Source organism: Olea europaea, chromosome 21 (genome assembly GCF_002742605.1).
Source record: "Olea europaea var. sylvestris chromosome 21, O_europaea_v1, whole genome shotgun sequence".
In the NCBI taxonomy this organism is placed as follows: domain Eukaryota; kingdom Viridiplantae; phylum Streptophyta; class Magnoliopsida; order Lamiales; family Oleaceae; genus Olea; species Olea europaea.
In genome coordinates, this window is record NC_036257.1 from 13,456,165 (window position 1) to 13,474,771 (window position 18,607).

An 18,607-nucleotide genomic window follows, 5' to 3' on the forward strand; every position below is an offset into this window, starting at 1 on the left:
TTCTCTGTGTGGATCACCGTTGGAGGCTGGACAATTGGACAGCTGTGGTGGCGAATCAAAGTTGTGGAACGAAAAGAAAAGCAAAAGGATTGCATATCTGGAAAAGGTACAATCTTATCACAATTCTTAACCAAACACAATGAGATCTATTGGATGGGAATCGAAATAATTTTAATTTCTGCTGTGCATGTATAAGTAGATTCCCAACAGGGTTGGCAACGATTTGATTATGGGTCGATTTCGGCCAAAATCATAACCACGCTACCAATTTTTTGACCATACCATAATCGTACCATGACCACGTAAATCGGTTCGGTTCGGTTCGGCACGGTTCGGTTCGGTTAATAACCATGAAAATAAATTATTTTTTATAGGTTCATCTGTCAAATTGATATAAAACAATTTATGAAAAAAGTCAATGAAAACAAAAACACAATATTCCAAACGAAAATACAAACATTATCAAACAATATTCCAAATGTAAATGCAAGCATTATCCTAATTTTCAATTGTAAAATACAAATTTAACAAACAATATTATAAATATAATAATACTAAACTTTTCCTTCATTATTAATTGTTGTGCATCGAAGTTACTTGATTCATTCTTCCCTACAAGTCTTACTAGCATAGATTAGCATTCAAAGTTGATTCCTTTTCATACTGACACGTCTAGAAAAACATCAAACTCTTTTTTTACATGATCAGCAGTAATAGAATGGCTAACAAATGCAACAAATTTTCGGAGGCGAAAACGACTTGGACTGTAGAGGCAGTGGAGCCGTGCGTGAGTTTGTGGTTTGTGGAGAGTAGGGTTTGCATTTATATACTGTCAATCTGTCATACTAAAGCTATTATGGGCTAATGGTAAGTGGGCTGGCCAAATGAGTCAGATAGATGCAATGAGGAGGGGAGGGATTTTGTTTTTGTCTGGATAGAAAAGTAGTGTAAAGCCCATAATCAATTCAATTGTGTTTTTTTTAGCTGGTAATCGGTTCGGTTTCGATTCGACGACGTAAATACCATACCCGCACCATTACGGACCGATTCATTAAAATCAAAACTATATCCGCCTCATTGCACCATCGGTTCGATTTTTTTCGCCCCATTCAATTCGGTTAACCGCGATTTTCGATTTTGACGGTTCAAATTGCCCTCTCTATATGCATGTTGAGGACTTCCCCCAGATGACCATAGTTTCTATTGTAAAAAGAAATTTGCTACATATATATAAAAATGTATATATGCGATTACCGAAAATGATGTGAAGGGAAAAAATTGAATAAAAAAGTTGATTATATTTTAACCCGACAAATAGCATAGACACTACATAATCCATTGTATAAATTTTAATGTACATGTAACAAGATCCGTGTAAAAATTGCCAATAATGTACGAATTAAGCTCCTTGTATAGATAGAATGTATAGAAAGCATTACAAGCGTATAGATGACAATACTGCATTGGCTGGTTTAACTTTGATTTTTGTCCAACATTCAATGAAATCTTGTCGTCTGGCAATATTTATAAAAAAAAAATGTTATCGCCCCATTCAATTCGGTTAACCGCGATTTTCGATTTTGACGGTTCAAATTGCCCTCTCTATATGCATGTTGAGGACTTCCCCTGGATGACCATAGTTTCTATTGTAAAAAGAAATTTGCTACATATATATAAAAATGTATATATGCGATTACCGAAAATGATGTGAAGGGAAAAAATTGAATAAAAAAGTTGATTATATTTTAACCCAACAAATAGCATAGACACTACATAATCCATTGTATAAATTTTAATGTACATGTAACAAGATCCATGTAAAAATTGCCAATAATGTACGAATTAAGCTCCTTGTATAGATAGAATGTACAGAAAGCATTACAAGCGTATAGATGACAATACTGCATTGGCTGGTTTAACTTTGATTTTTGTCCAACATTCAATGAAATCTTGTCGTCTGACAATATTTATAAAAAAAAATGTTAAAACATTTCTGTACATGTAACAGGATTGATAATATTGTCATTTTTCCAAAGATTTCAGGGCTGGGGAACAGCCATGGTATCTTATTATAGACCATGTTGAACTATAAAGAAGAAGTGGGTTGTTTATGGCTCCAACGTCCAAAAATCAAGTGATTTGGGGTACAGGGCACGTCAAAATCGTAAAAGGCAAATATTGGACCAACTCGTTTAATCATGCAAGAAAATGAGATTTTGCAGTAGCATTGACGATAAAATTTGATTCATTCCACACGAAGTAAAACCAAAGAAATCTAAAGTTGTAATAACATAGATTGTATTATATAATATAAGTATCTGGAATTATTATATAAACTCAAGCACACCAAGACGACTTAAAAAATTGAAATAAATCAAAGCAAACAATTTCTGTTCTCACTCATTAATCAAACCGGAAATAATGTACATAAAGCCTGCTGCTTATGCACCTTCATGGAGAGACATGTGAAACCATCATTGCTCTACGATTTTGTCCTTCAAATATTTCAGAATAGCTTTTGTTCCTCGGTCCAAAATAGCCCTTCGGATACTGGAAAAGCCAGAGACATTATTTTAAAGAGTGCATATATACTGCCCTGCATCTTTACTATCAACTCATATAAATAGTGGAATTTCAACTGAAATTAACAGCATAAAAACACAGTAGAATTTCATCTTCCGTAGCTTGTCAGGTAAGAACCCGATAAAAACTACAGAAGTCATGCTAAAAGCACAATTTTCATGGGTGGAGAAAGATGCCACTTTTAAACTTAATTGGTAAGAACTAGCTATATTGATGTCATAATCAAATTATTCAGAAGTAACTTACATGCTTTTAAATAGGAAAATGCAGTTTTAATTCTCAGATTCCAATCATTCGATAGGGAGGGGACCGAATGAGAGATAAATGAGCATAGTAATGACTTATGCTGGGTAAATGAAAAAGTGGACAGAGATGGACACAGGGCAAAAGTAGATGGAAAGACAAATGAGAATCCAGAAGAAAGTCATTAATTTCAGAACATCGAACGACATTGTAAGTTCTTAGTTATTTCTTTTGGGTTTCTTGGGTTCCATTATTTTTTGATTAATTCACAAGCATTCCATATGTTCGCTTGCTGTTGATTATAGCTTTACAGGTCAATCATAAGGTTGACCGACGTATCCTTTAAGCTAATTTTGATTTGCATGGCATCTCCTGTTCAAATCTAAGCTATTACCTAGCTGAAATGTAAGCAACTAACATGAGGAATTTGATAGAGCGAGCGTAAAATTGTAAGGCAGGTGTTGTTGGTGATGGTTAGGAAGTACAAAACCATGACCTAAGCATTTAGCATTACCATAAAATGATTAGAAGGATTTTTTTAGTGAGACAGATGGGAGAGTTATGCTGGTGTCAGATGTTGCTGACTGAGATATCAAACTGAAATTGGAGATTGTTAATTCACTAAAGAGAACGATGACTCTAGTAGATAAGGTCATTCAACGTCGAAATGCATGGAGTGCACAAGGGCAAACATGGCACAACTAGATTCGGTTGACTTACTGGCCTATTCTTAATATTTTACCTAAAACTCATTTATCTAATCACGAACTCAAAACAAGAGTAAACATAAAAGATGAACTGTACCTTCTCAATGGGTTCCCATCAAGTTTTAGCACTTGCAGGTTGGATTCAAGCAAACCCTGTAGAACAAGATATGCAAAAAGGCAATTAGCAAAGCAGGAAGTGTGGGATGTGGAAAACGAATCTTTTAACATGCATGGTAATTGAGAAAGCATCTATTGCTAATGACTAAACAATCTTCAATAGATTAGCAGCTTTCTTTCCCCTTCCCCTTCCCCTTCCCTTTTTCAGCACAACAGGGCAAAGCCAACAGAAGGATCCCAGTGTCTTTGATAATCTTTCAGTTCATCCATAAAGCATCAATTATAAGAATTTATTAATTCATAGCAATCAACATAATATTATGATTGAATCAATTTCCCAGTGCTTTAAGCAGAAAAGCAAAGAGTAAAATTTATTTACATTCCCACAGTGGAAATAGAATTAACACACTTTCAGATGAAATCAATAACTCGTGCATTTGAAAGCAAACCAAATCAAAGAAATAGTTAGACGAAAAGGGTTACCAGTTCTGGTGGAACTGAAGACAAATTGTTATCTGACAGGTCAAGCTCCGTAAGAGAAGTCAAATATTTAACACTCTGCAAGCAAATGATATAATATGTAAATATAATTATTCACATGATCAATAAGAGTATAAAATCAAAGAACTGAAAATCACAAAAAGCAGGAGAGAGAGCCCAAGGAAGAACTTGAGAGTGTCTAACAAATACAATTGGGAAAGGAAGTGCAATAATGATGATGATAGATTCAGATTGTTTTCCACAGCTCAAATTGTATGATCCGTATTTTTTAACACAGAATACCTAAACACCCTCTTTTTGTTAACAAGGAAAATAAAAGAACATTGGAAGGAGCAAAATAGTCATTGAGACAAATCCTAGCCTCAAGTCTTCGTTGCTACCTTCCCCTGTATCCTAACAAGTGTTCTTTTCTTTTCTTTTCCTTCATTTAGACAATTGAATAGTGTCTTTCTTTTGTTCATCCATAAACAGCACCACCGAGTGCCCTGTAGCTATTATAAAATTGGGATGTTGAAGAGGAACTCTATACAAGTATTATATAAAGTTAGTATGCCCAATGCTGGGGTGAGGGTATAACAAAGTAACGACAAACCAGTGATGTAAAATCTGAGTCAGATCTTATTACCACTAACAGGAGAGGATAACAGTACCCTTTAAGTAGTAAGGCCCTCAAGGCAGTGGCCCTTTTCCACTTGGGAAGCTGCTTTGCAGGGTATCTTGACAGGAGATAGTTTGAGAAAGATGTACAAGATTTATGTTAATTGTTATATGTTTAACAGGGAAGATGAAGCCAAACTACGTTCGACTTCATTTTTATACGAATTATACAATGGTCCATAACTGAAAATTTATATGCTAACACAGACTGGGCCTTGTACAGTTAAGATCTGTGATTGAGTTGGAACTTGTGAAGAAGTTGTAGGAAAAAGGACCACATTTTACTCGGATGTTTTAAAGATAAAGCAACAAATAATCCAACAATGAAAAGCAAAATTTTTAAATTGAATTTTTTCATGGACCACATCCCCTTTGAGCACAGTTTGAAGAAGTTTAGACATCAACGAAGAAAAGAAAAGGATAGGAAAGCTGGTTAGAATAATCAATTTACATGGACTCCTAATAACTTAGCATAGTTGCAATGAGCTGACTGGACACTTCTTGAAATTTTAAAGTAGTTTCAACTTCAGATGTCTTTCTACTGGAGGTAAAAAAATAAAAAATAAAATCTAAATTTGAATACTTCTGAGAGAGAAATATTACCTCTGGAATTGATTGAAGAGAATTTTGGCCTAAATCTAGAATCTTCAACTGCTGTAAAGTCATTATATCTGAAGGGACAACTGATATTTGCGTTAGAATAATCAATTTACATGGACTCCTAATAACTTAGCATAGTTGCAATGAGCTGACTGGACACTTCTTGAAATTTTAAAGTATTTTCAACTTCAGATGTCTTTCTACTGGAGGTAAAAAAGTAAAAAATAAAATCTAAATTTGAATACTTCTGAGAGAGAAATATTACCTCTGGAATTGATTGAAGAGAATTTTGGCCTAAATCTAGAATCTTCAACTGCTGTAAAGTCATTATATCTGAAGGGACAACTGATATTTGCATCCTCCTGCCCAATCAAATAGGAAATGTATGACAAGCAACATAACTAGATCTTCAAATTTACAAAGTTTCAATAATTGATTTCCTATTAAAAGACCTCAGGTAGAGCTCCTGCAACTCTGGTAAGCTAGAAAATGTTGGGTTTTCTGGCAAAGAACCCACCACACCACTTAGATCCAAAATCTGGAGCTTGGAAACAGCTCTAAAACCATCGGATGGGATCTATGAGAAAGCAAGCGGAGGTCAGAATGAAATTGATATAATGAAGAAAAGTAGATGCAAGATTACAGAATGCTATAAAAATGTTATGTGTGGACTTGATGCTAAACTTGGAGCTTAGCTTCTTAACAGACATTTGAGGAATCACCCATTAAAATTAGCCCAAAATTATTGCCCAAGAAAGATTTCTCAACTTCTCAAGTGTGTTTACCTATCTACGTAACTTACGTAAATTGTCTCTAATCTTGAATTATGTTGTCGGTGAAGGTTCATTCCACAAGACAATAATATTCAGAATGATTATCAAGAACTAGTGTCTGCCTACTAATGTTACTAATGTACCTCTCGTACATTAGCAGCTGAAGGTTCATTTGAGGAATCACCCATTAAAATTAGCCCAAAATTATTGCCCAAGAAAGATTTCTCAACTTCTCAAGTGTGTTTACCTATCTATGTAACTTACGTAAATTGTCTCTAATCTTGAATTATGTTGTCGGTGAAGGTTCATTCCACAAAACAATAATATTCAGAATGATTATCAAGAACTAGTGTCTGCCTACTAATGTTACTAATGTACCTCTCGTACATTAGCAGCTGAAGGTTTGTTTCACAAGACAAGTCTAGTATCAAATCATATTCACCTTTCTCAGTGGATTTCCATCCAGCTTTAAGCACGAAAGCTTGGAAAGAGACATCAAAATTGTACCAGGCCACTCTTTTATCTTGTTCTTGGATAAAATTAAAGCCTGCAGATTGAATGTGTTCAATGAAAGGCTTTACAAAAATTAATGCACAAGGCTTACTTCATAAACACTTATGAAATGTAACAAAGAATCCTATCCACATTTCTATTGATTGAGAAAAGAAATATACTGTTCTAATACAAGAGTTAAATTAAGTGACTTCACAAGCCATATTATAGTTGGCATTTAAAGTTGCACATTCTCTCCAAATGAAATCAATTCGACCCTGACAAGATAAAAAGGTTAGATTACAAAAATGATATAAAAATTACCACATTGCTGGCTATATTAAGCAAATAGATTTGGCAAAGGAACAATAAAAAGGATAGATTTATTTGATGAAAGACAACAATTGGATTCACCAACGCATTAAAGTGGGCCACCAGAAAGGTCAATATCTCAAATAAATATGTATGCATGTTATGACTTTCAAGGATCAACACATATTAACATCAAAACTGTACAGAGTATATTAGTCGTTACCATAGACTAGATAGATGACGCAGATGCCTTTCAGAGTTTTAGTTTCCATCTCCTTCTCATTTCTTTAATCCTAACCAACATTTTTAGTTTAACAGAGAGGTGGCAATCTAGAAGATGTTTACCTCAAGGGAGACACAAGAGCTAAGTTCATTCGGTAGCTCTTCAATAGAATTTTCTGAAAGATTGACTCTTGTGATGTCACTTGACTTCCATACGTCTGATGGGACAGCACCCAGACCTAGCTTGGCTAAAGAAAGTTCCTGAAAGGCACCAACAACGAAGACGCTACGCAGATATATGACAAAACCTTAAGCAGAAATAAGAATCGACTACAGAGATAAGGATGCCTTCATTTATGAACTTTGTCATTACAATGCACGCTTCGTTGAAGACACATAGCCTATGTATTAATGAACTCAAGTCTTCAACGTCTGCTGAAGTAAACTTAATTTCAATTCAGAAGAATGAGATGGATGCAAAAAATCCGTTAGCGAGGGAAATTACCTTTGAAGTAAGGGATAAACGAGCTGCCATGGCAACAACATCCTCTTTCACAGCTATGGTTGCAGCAGATTCTACACATAAAAATCATATATGTACATGCTGAAACAAAATTAAGAATATCGACTTGAAGCAGGTTAACTTGAAAATCTAGAAAGCTGTAAGTAGCAATTTTGAGTTGCGAAAACTAAGCCAAGAGTCACAACTTCTTGATACCTTTAAATCACCAACTGCTGCCTCAGGAAATACTAAGAACTAACATACCTTCATCAGTTGGAAGTCTACTTCGAAGGTACTTTAATATAGCAGGTGTAGGTCCGGATACCAAGGAGCTGAGTAAGGACAAATCATTTAATCAATCCTCAACAAACAGGAAGCATTGCTGAAGCAGACAAACAAGACAATGATTCAAACCTTCGCAGTGTCCGCAACGGATTGCCAACAAGTAAAAGTTTCCGCAGTGTGGTCATCAAGCCTGCATAATGACGTTTCCCACATTAACTTATCTATACATTGTACAATGTCAACATAGCGGAACGAATGAATACAATACATGGTTTTAATATAAGAATTGTTACATACTGATGAAACTACAATATACTTGAACCAAACATATTGAACCTTCTCTAAATCAAAAGACTGATACAGAAGGCAGTACTAGTTGTTTCTATAGAACTATGATCTTTTTTTAAATAATTAAAAATTTCCTCAAGCAACGATAAACATAGAAGCTGTCAAATTATTGTGAATGACTACCTTTATTGGACAATCAGACCAGGATACTTTAGAAAGTTATGTAACTCAATTCTACAACTTAATAGAGAATTTCTACAAATAAACTTCTTTTCATGCTCATCATGAAGTGCATTTAACTAACGCCAACACTACTTATTAAGAAATAAGATGTTAACCTTACCAATCTGAGGAGGCAAACTAGATAATGAATTATTAGAAAGGTCCAGAACTGAAAGACGCAAATTGCATGCCTCCACTGGATACTCCTTCAACTGCATGTACAGTGAAAAAATAAAAATAAAAATCGAACAGTAAAAGATCAATTAATAAAGAGCATATCAGAAAATGAGTCAAAAATAAAACTTTACAGATGCCAGAAAGACTATCCTCTTCTTGAAGTATTAGAACAATTTAATCATAGGGAAGTTGTAGCAACTTCAGACATGATGTTAAATGAGCCACCTGGTTTGAGTGAAGATCAAATGTTCCCAACTGCATTAGTGATTCAATGTCCGCTGGTAATGATGACAGCATATTATTTCTAAATTGGCCCAAAAACCAAGAAACGAGAAGGCAAATATCAGAAGTGTAAATGTGGAATAGTCCAAGATAACAAATAAGAAACTAAGAATTGTGGCAAAGAAAGAGATGTACCCTATATAAAACTCCAGAAGGGATGAGCAACCCCTTATTGATGATGGGATTGATGAAATTCCTGCAGTATATATGCAAATAGCAAATCAAATGAGGCAGACGTGTTATTAATTACAGAGAGACAACAAGAGTACTGAGCACCACATATTTCTAACATTAACATGCATAAAACCATCCAGCATAGTCCAACAGAAAACTTGCTCCACTCACTGTTTTGGTGAAGGTCGAGACGTATCAAACGTGAAAGGCATCCAATACTGTCCGGAATGCTGCTTAGCAAGTTCTTGGCTGTAAAATGGTTAAATAAGCAACTCTCTAGAAATGGAACGAGCTGTCCAAAACTCAATAACAGATTAAAAGGAAACATGTTTTTACATGCATTGAGTTCTGTAAGCACAGTGCATGATGCAATGAAACTATCGGGTAGCAATGTTAGCTTGTTTCCCTAGCCAAAAAGAAGCACAACATACTTTAAAGCCAAAATATGGAATGGTGAGAGATAAAAGGAGGGTGGGGGAGATTACAAATTCGTCAGGTGCTAATAAATAAAGCTTATAATACCTCTACATCCAACTTTAAAAATTTAGAACAGTTTCCTAGATCTTCTGGCAAGCTGGAAATGCCATTGTTTGATGCCTGAGAAGATCACCAAAAACCATTGATGGAAAGCACAGAGAAGTTTAAATACGTGGCACCCAAAGAAAAGAATATAACTTCTTTGATGTATAAAGGATGACATGAAGGAAAGAAATGCTGACAACACACGCCTATTCAACTGTACTACGTTCAGATATCATTCATTAAGGGCAAACTATATAGTAAATCCCAATAATGTGTGTCTATATTAGGTACGCTCTAACTTTTGACTACAATTGAACAGCTTGCTCTCTTGAACTGGATCAAGCTACTGTTATATTATCCTTAACATAGACTCATAACTTTCATTATTGTCGTTCTGGCTGTTGATATTTTTGAAGATGAGGCATCTACAATATATATAAACTGGGGTAGGGCCTTCAATGTGAACCTTTTAACAAATCATATATGAAGTTATTAGTAAAATAGTCCATTTTTGTAGCTTTTTTTGTTTTTAATTCTTGTCAAAATTATTACTAAAGAAATTATAATCCTAGTACCAGACAAATACAAGTTTATTACTTCAAAAGCGAATGCGGATTTCAAATTAGCTGGACATTTTTCCAAAGTCGGACAACCAAATGCCTGTATCCTAAGGGCATGCAGAAAGATACTCAAATGAGTTTGATTCATGCAAGCGCAGATACATTAACTCTATCAAACACACACAAAAAATTAAATAAATAAAAATTCTCAAGGCAAATTCTGGCCACTAATGTCATAGAACAAAATATCTCATTATTTCAACTTCTGGACAAGTAAATTGTGATTATAGCACAGAAAAGTATTTTGTTATAACAATGCGCACATAATTCAAGGATACATGATTAGACAAAAGCAGGACAAAACTATTATAACTGGAAAATATTTAACCATCAAAAAGCATAAGCCAGCAGAGTGAAATTATAAAACACAATTCAAATTAATAGAAGTAACAAATATACTTATAAAATATTACCTTAAGTTCTGATAACTCCCTGCATTTTCCAAGAGACGCGGGAAGATAGCTTAGGCGGTTATTTGAACAATCAAACCTGTAGTGAGACAAACACAAATGAGAACCTTCTGCAGAGCAGGAAAATATAATGCATTATATGTGATAAAAAACCATTCTGCAATGCTAATATAATTATGATCATTTAAGGTGACAAGAAGGTGCATTTTCTATTTTTTGTCGAAATGCCTCACAAAAAATAATATAGAATTTATGGAATGCACATACTTGACCAGAGAAACTGTCGATCCGATTTCTTCAGGGATTTCCATGATTGAATTAAACGACACATCTAATGATTTGAGCATGTGAAGCCTGCCAAATGAAAAATAAAACAGTCTTCGGGTATCAGTTCCAGCAAAAGAAAATACGGATAGAAAATTCTCATAGTTAAAGAGTCCAAATAACATACTCTCCAATAGCTGCTGGAAGATGTGAAAGCTTATTATGGCTAACGTTTAACACAGTTAACAAATGCAAGTTTCTAAGGTCTTCCTTCACCGCCTCAATATCATTATGAGCTAGGATCAGTTTTTGCAGCTCAACAGCCTGTAGAAACGCAACAGAAACACATGAGTTGCATCGTCGATATTTAATTGGAAGAGCAATCAACTATAAGGCTAAATCGAGAAAGGAATAGGAAATAAGAAATTATACCTCCCACCAATTTTCACCCTCTCCAACCGCATCCAAACTTTTGTACAACTCATCGACAGTCTTCGGGTATCAGTTCCAGCAAAAGAAAATACGGATAGAAAATTCTCATAGTTAAAGAGTCCAAATAACATACTCTCCAATAGCTGCTGGAAGATGTGTAAGCTTATTATGGCTAACGTTTAACACAGTTAACAAATGCAAGTTTCTAAGGTCTTCCTTCACCGCCTCAATATCATTATGAGCTAGGATCAGTTTTTGCAGCTCAACAGCCTGTAGAAACGCAACAGAAACACGAGTTGCATCGTCGATATTTAATTGGAAGAGCAATCAACTATAAGGCTAAATCGAGAAAGGAATAGGAAATAAGAAATTATACCTCCCACCAATTTTCACCCTCTCCAACCGCATCCAAACTTTTGTACACCTCATCCGGCACTTCCCTGTCATGAGAATCATTTGTATTCCCGTAAATGGAAGCAAAATTCTTTGTTTTTTTTTTTTTTTTTTTTTTAATTTTAGGAGAGAGAGACCACAATTTATTAATCAAATACCCCTGCTTGGCGAGATTAAAATTAGACTGTTTGAGAGTGATTTAGAAAATTGATTTTTTTTATCGTTAGGAGAAAAGGAGGGCCCACCTGTAAGAGAAGAAGTCAAATATAACGATTTGAATAGTGAAATATCAGTCAAAAAATCAATTGTTTGGAGGAAAAAATCACTCTCAAACAAGTTCTTAGTTTTTAATAGATTTTGATAAAAAAAAATAATAAAAATAAAAAAAAACTAAAATGTATGATTGAAAAATTGTGAAATCCATAAAATGATGTGATTAATATTGATTTAGATTAAAATCTAATTGAAATTAATACAAAAACAAGGGCATAGTCTTGAACAACAAATCATAAGAAAACTAACTAAAATCAGTTTTTTTTTTTTTTTTTTTTTATTTTAGGAGAGAGAGACCACAATTTATTAATCAAATACCCTTGCTTGGCGAGATTAAAATTAGAGCCTGTTTGAGAGTGATTTAGAAAATTAATTTTTTTTATCGTTAGGAGAAAAGGAGGATCCACCTGTAAGAGAAGAAGTCAAATATAACGATTTGAATAGTGAAAAATCAGTCAAAAAATCAATTTTTTGGAGAAAAAAATCACTCCCAAACAAGCTCTTAGTTTTTAATAGATTTTGATAAAAAAAAAAAAAACTAAAATGTATGATTGAAAAATTGTGAAATTCATAAAATGATGTGATTAATATTGATTTAGATTAAAATCTAATTGAAATTAATACAAAAACAAGGGCATAGTCTTGAACAACAAATCATAAGAAAACTGACTAAAATCGACCCATTTGTAGGGGACTATGGAAGTAGTAGCAAAAAATGTTAGCCTATGGCTGAAATTTTCCGAACGGGAACTTCAAACAATGGAGAAATAGTATGGAAGAAGAACCCATGGAGTGAGCCAAGGATGAAGCTAGAAGAAAATAACCGTAGAGCAAATTCATAAAATTTTAATTGTGGGGACAAAATTTGAAAATTGTAATGACCTTTTTGAAATTCTTGAAAAAAGTATGGACAAAATAACATATTTGAAATACGTTGCGGGGGCAACGGAAGATGTTGGGACGGTGCACTCTATTATCTCCACCTCGAAATTTCTGACCACCCGAACCAGACTAACAAAATTAGAGCAACTTAACTCATATTTTTAACAACTTCGCACATGTGATTAATAGATTCCTATTCGAGCATATTCTCGAGTAAAATGAGGATGGATTATTTCAATGTGATATTTGTTTTAACAGCAAATTGTTAAAAAAAAAAGTTCATAAAGAAAGGAAAATAAATAAAGAATTATTTTTTTTATAACTAAGGCCTTCCATAAAATTTTAGAACTAAAGTATAAGTAGGAGAAAGTACAACTTATTTACATATTTTTTAAATTGAGACTTTTTTTACATTTTCTCTATCTATGAATTGATATTTGTTGCACTTTCACCTTGCACGGAACTATGCGAATGTTATGTAGCATGTCCACGTTCATTTTATGTTCTTTTCACTGTTGATCCTAAAATTCTACAAGGCCTGATTCCAATTCACTTTTCTTCAAATTTATTTTGTTCATTCCACAAAATAATTTCACGCATTCTTTTCCTACATTTTAGTCGAGCATTCTCTAAAAATCACTTATCAAAAAATAAAAATCAAACAAGGACTTAACATCATTTTCATGGCCCGCCTCCAAGTTTCGATCCAAATGCCATCTGGGCAATTACAGCAGCCCCATATTGAATCAGGCTCCGAGTCATCTCATGAATTCGAAGCCCACTTATCAATTTCCCATCAACTATCCAAATCCGGGTCAATATCATGTTCAGGAAATTTTGATTACTACCTTTCACTACCTACTATTGAAACTTGATATAGAGGTTGCAAAATTTCTGAAAAATATCCGAGCGAAAGCTAAAAGTTAGTAACATTGAAACTGTACGGTTATTATCCATAAACCCCTAACTCTTAAGCAGCATTTAAAAATAAATAAATAAAACACAATTCAAACCTGACAACTACTCATAGTAGCCAGATTATGAAAAATTCCACGTTTCAAATCCGAAATCCAAGATTATGAAACTTGCATGAAGAATTGGTAGCATAGCAATCAAGGAAGCCTGAACAAGAAGGTAACATCTTAAGGTAGTACACTAAAAAGAAGGTGACGACTGCTCACTGAGCTTCTTCTTGAATGCAAAAAGAAAACGTGAAGGTTTCTAATGTAATTAATTAAATTGAAAGATTTTATAGGTATCATTCAGGTACTGTATATCTCATTTGAAAAAACAGGGAATTGTTCCACGGCCTAAAGCAATTTTCCTGGCCCTAAACCGAGACCACAATCTTCACAGCAAAAACTTTCCAGGCCCACGTCATAAAAACCAAGTTCTCTCCCAGAGTCCCTCTGAATACTTTCAACATAGCCACCAGAACTGGATGTGATATTGAAAAATTCCAACTGGGAGGAGGGTACGTGATATGGTTTCTTGGCATTTTTAGTCCATCAAGACATTATGAGGAGAAAACACAAAAAACATACAAGAATGATGAATTTCAACTGCACAAATTTGCCGAAGCCATTACTTTTTTTACAAATGCATGCTTTAAGGAAAACAAAACATTGTCGGTTAAGAAGAGTAAATCATAATTCCAGAAGAGTTTGCGGGAAATGCACTTTAGACTGTCACATTCCTGTGGGACTTGCATACTCACGAATATTGCATGGTGAGAAGAAACTGGAAAATAGACCAAATCCACGTACATATATCATCATAGAAGAAATAAAGCTAATAAAAACATCCACGACTGATATAGGAAGCATTAAACAGTCAATACGGTTAGGAAATTGAATACATTTAGTTAAGTCTGCATTCAGATTTATTCACCATCATCTGCACTTGACCCTGCGGTCCTCATTGATTCAGCCATCATTTTTTCTCTGTTCTGCGTTTGTCTTTCTACAGCCACCATATAAAACCCTAAAAAAGCAAACGATAAAAAGAGAATGAAGGCAGAAGCTGTAATAAATTATGTCAAATCTTATCATCAATAATCAAATGCGACTTCTGATTGGGGGCGAGTGGAAGAAAGATAAGAAATAAGAACCACGTCAGCGAAGCAATTCTACATCTTCCAGCTAGAAATTGAGAGATACTCACACCCTGTTATAATTCCAGACTATTGCACATAAAAGTATTACAAAAGCAATGATTTACTGAATGTCTTCCTCGATCATGCAGAAGTATATACACAGTTTTCTGGATTTCTAATAGGTAATCACAATAAAAAAAAATTAATATGAATTGGTTATCACAATAAAAAATTTAACATGGATTCACCACATGAATAATCCAACCTATTGGTAGACAAAAATTCATGGAACATAAAGCAGGCCTAGACATCAGACATCCTTTTAGGAATGGAACAAAAATTATCGATCACAACTCAAATGTGGTTTCAATAACATTAATGAAACCATTATACACACGAGTTTCAGTAAATATGCTGCTGTCAATCAAATTATAGCTGGGTTACATACCAATTGCACTTCCAATAGCAGCGAGCCAAAGTATCCTCGATGACCATTTATCACCAATTACTCCTCTGTTTCCGAATCCCATATTTCACTGTCAAAACAAGAATCTCATTATTGCAGTGAAAAACAGTTTGCACTGTTTTGCCAGATTGCCTATCAGTACAGTAATGACAAGGGATGGTTGGCATTTTATTGAGCTTGTTTGGTAGGTGTTTATAAATGGTAGATACATGAGCAGTAAATAAGTAGGTAATACTTGTGGATCCCGTGGAATGTATTTATAAAAATTGGTTTGACCCTTTTTGATCGTTTATAAACTATTTATGTTTACTTGCAAAACATACGCTAAGTATGAAAGCACCACGAGACGAATTAATCTACGGAAGGAAGATTTAAATTGTGGTTAGGGTATTAAATAACAAAATAAACCCCAAGACTCTTTACATTGAGCTCCATTCGGACGCAGGAAATCTTATTGGCGAGGGAAGGGAAAAGGCAAACGCGTAAATATTGATTTACCATGCTTTTTCGTTTTCGACCTACCCAAATAAAAGTTGAACCAACAAGCTCTAAAATACATTAGACTTAGGATTGGCGTGCATATCGTGAGGGAAAAACGTGTATACGGAACATATCTCCCCCTGTATCTCATTTGTGACACATTTTTATGTCAAAATTATCATTAGAATCCAAACACAGTAAAGGCATTCTTCTATGAAATTCAAGATCAAACAAAGCCTTGAATTGTGTTCAATAGCGTCAAAACGTTGCTTCATATTGAATTTAGAAATGATTCAATTAATTTTGACATAATATTTCACGAATTACACTTCAAGTCTCCAATTCCACGCTACAAATACCTCCTATCATTTCTTTGATTAGGGCAAAAATTACAGGTATGTTTTCAAAATCAGACCATTAATAATATACGCACAGATCAGACAAGTGCGTGGAGATCTTGTCGCAGCTGGGAGGGAGGTCAGACTTAAGCTAAAAACATCAGTGTACTGCCGCGGCAGTGAATACTCGAATTTTAAGATTTAACTCAAATTTACAATGACAAATCATACATACATAGTACTCAATCCATCGTTTCCATCCAGAACTGACGCCGTAATAAACATGATTAATTTGGCAACGTGGGCGGATTCGCGTTGAAACGAGGGAGCAAGTGAAAGATCAAAGATGGTTACATTTGTTGATTGATCTCATGATTAAGCTTAAAGAAGCATATATATTTGTGTGCAAGTATAAACAGCTCTAGAAATGAATACATGACTCACATTTCCACAAAGATTGCACAGGATTTTGGCAGGTCCAACGGTACCGCTTCTTGAGTGTAGTCGTAGGTTTATAAAATTTTGTAGAGGGCTTTTGGGGAAGAAGATTATAGAAAATCTTTACAAGAAAATTGCAGTCAAGGTCCCTAATAAATGAATTTTAATAATCAATTCACTGATAGATAATAAACACACACACGAGAATATGCAAGATTTTTATGGGGATTTGCTTAAATGGCCCCTCTACAACGCAACAAATCCTCAATCCTCAAAAAGAAGTCCAAATGAAATTGCACGCAACACGAAACAATCTTCAGTAACAAGTCAATCAAACTTTGACTTCCTTTAAATATTCTCAAGTATCAAGATTTCATCCTTCAAAGTCAATTTGATAAAGTGATATTAGACATGTATATGTTTCGTCCTTGCATGATAACCATGATTACTTGTTAAGCGAATAGTGCTAGCTGTTGACCTCGAAAATTGGACCTTCCACGTGGCCAATCGATAGTTACTCCACGTATTTCTCCCTACGAACAATCAACGCACGATCAGACGCACACGACCGCGACCAGCAGGGGTGGTGGCAGCCGTATACACTCCGACGGTTAAGTCAGGTTTAGGTAGTCGGATCAGTACCTAGGGATTGTGCAAAATAATAATAAGGGGAAGGAGAAAATATATAAACTTGTTATGGAATGCTATGTAGTAAGAGTTTCATTACCTTTGCCTCTTACCAAACCTTGGGGATTTATAGAGAGGATGAACCGTTGGATGTGGGACACGTGTATACATCTAACGGTATGAGGCGTCCGTTCATAAGTGTCAATCAGCCGCGTTTGTAGAGTAGGCGGACAGCTTGTTTCTCCTGAGTTGAATTGACATAAAGTTGATAAGTCACATCAACTAACATCATGGAGACGTCAAAGCAATTTAAACCTTAGGTGCAGAGAGGATCTTGACACAAATCTCTTTCTGGAATTGGCGGCGGATCTTCTGACAGGGATCCGCTTGGCCTCGGCCTCGGAGGCAAGGAGCTCCGGTCAGTTCAGTAGAATCGCCTATACCTCGTAGTGTGCTACTAGGTTGTTGACATTGGTGATATTATTTCAAAAACACTTCGGACGGGTGTCTATCAGGTCGGAATGTGTGGTGGTGGGCGTTCCGAGGTGGTTCAGATAATATGGGCGTAACAGTGGTCCTCCCAAGTCCAGGTATGAATATTTATATCATGGGCGGACTTGCTTTCCTAACCGGATGTGTATGTCTCGGTACTAGGGACCGCGACTCGTGGGAGCTTGGGGGTCGATCTTTTGCAGTAATCGAAGCCATGATCTTAGGCAGATGCGCCAAAATTTAGTTACTGCGTAAGGGAAACAATAACCAATGTGAGGTCGAAGCGCTGCAAGACAGGATGATCAGTAGGAAAAGAGGTTAACGCGATGACCGAGGCGATGACCCAAAGGGGACTCGCGTTAGGCGCGTGTAGGCTATGCGAAGTTGAGTGAGGAATTCATCTGCCACCGGTGCGTTGACCCGCTTGGGACGACGCGTTGGGAGATAGCTAAAACTTTGTAAAGCTTAGGAGGGAACGCAGCTTCCGAGGTGATGACCCACAGGGAACTTCGCGTCAGGTGCATCTAAACTTCGTAAAGTTGAGTGAGGAGTTCATCTGCCACCGGTGCGCTGACCCACAGGACCGACGCGTTGGAAGATGGCTAAAATTTTGTAAAGCTTGGGAGGGAACGTAGCGTCCAAGGCGATGACCCACAGGGGACTTCACGTCAGGTGCGTCTAAACTTTGTAAAGTTGAGTAAGGAGCTCATCTGCCACCGGTGCGCTGACCCACAGGGG

At 35.5% G+C, this 18,607-nt stretch overlaps 2 protein-coding genes and 2 long non-coding RNA genes across 4 annotated transcripts in view; all 4 read right to left on the reverse strand.

Annotated features, from left to right (window-relative positions):
- The window catches only part of LOC111370149 (plant intracellular Ras-group-related LRR protein 6-like), a 9,846-nt gene extending 8,809 nt beyond the window's left edge, over positions 1–1,037 (reverse strand). Inside the window, exon 1 of the mRNA XM_022991845.1 lies at positions 1,029–1,037. Within this exon, the coding sequence (XP_022847613.1) occupies positions 1,029–1,037 (9 nt within the window). The remainder of the gene's footprint in view (positions 1–1,028) is intronic.
- A 1,223-nt stretch (positions 1,038–2,260) lies between these two features.
- On the reverse strand, positions 2,261–11,516 carry LOC111370150 (plant intracellular Ras-group-related LRR protein 6-like). The gene is made up of 21 exons (XM_022991847.1): positions 11,478–11,516; positions 11,386–11,445; positions 11,141–11,277; positions 10,957–11,043; positions 10,693–10,768; positions 9,660–9,734; positions 9,474–9,543; positions 9,309–9,386; positions 9,099–9,159; positions 8,907–8,985; positions 8,626–8,716; positions 8,124–8,184; positions 7,974–8,041; positions 7,713–7,783; positions 7,331–7,468; positions 6,624–6,728; positions 5,861–5,985; positions 5,674–5,770; positions 4,134–4,208; positions 3,631–3,686; positions 2,261–2,550 (listed from the first exon to the last, which is right to left on the reverse strand). The coding sequence occupies exons 1-21, from the start codon at positions 11,514–11,516 to the stop codon at positions 2,475–2,477; spliced, it is 1,725 nt and encodes a 574-aa protein (XP_022847615.1). The 3' UTR covers positions 2,261–2,474.
- An 86-nt stretch (positions 11,517–11,602) lies between these two features.
- On the reverse strand, positions 11,603–11,880 carry LOC111370765. Its single transcript, XR_002698493.1, has 2 exons — positions 11,762–11,880; positions 11,603–11,655 (listed from the first exon to the last, which is right to left on the reverse strand). It is a non-coding gene; the product is annotated as an uncharacterized LOC111370765 (long non-coding RNA).
- A 1,364-nt stretch (positions 11,881–13,244) lies between these two features.
- On the reverse strand, positions 13,245–16,900 carry LOC111370766. The gene is made up of 4 exons (XR_002698494.1): positions 16,757–16,900; positions 15,477–15,564; positions 13,947–14,916; positions 13,245–13,827 (listed from the first exon to the last, which is right to left on the reverse strand). It is a non-coding gene; the product is annotated as an uncharacterized LOC111370766 (long non-coding RNA).
- Between the last annotated feature and the right edge of the window lie 1,707 nt (positions 16,901–18,607).

Bases quoted from the DNA above. Each gene is read 5' to 3' on its own strand.
- LOC111370150 (XM_022991847.1), bottom strand. From the start codon at position 11,516: ATGTTATTTGGACTCTTTAACTATGAGAATTTTCTATCC. The intron at 9,387-9,473 runs GTAAAAACATGT...ACCATTTTACAG, and splicing joins GCTTACAGAACTCAATGCAT to CCAAGAACTTGCTAAGCAGC. The intron at 7,784-7,973 runs GTATGTTAGTTC...TTTTATGTGTAG, and splicing joins TAGACTTCCAACTGATGAAG to AATCTGCTGCAACCATAGCT.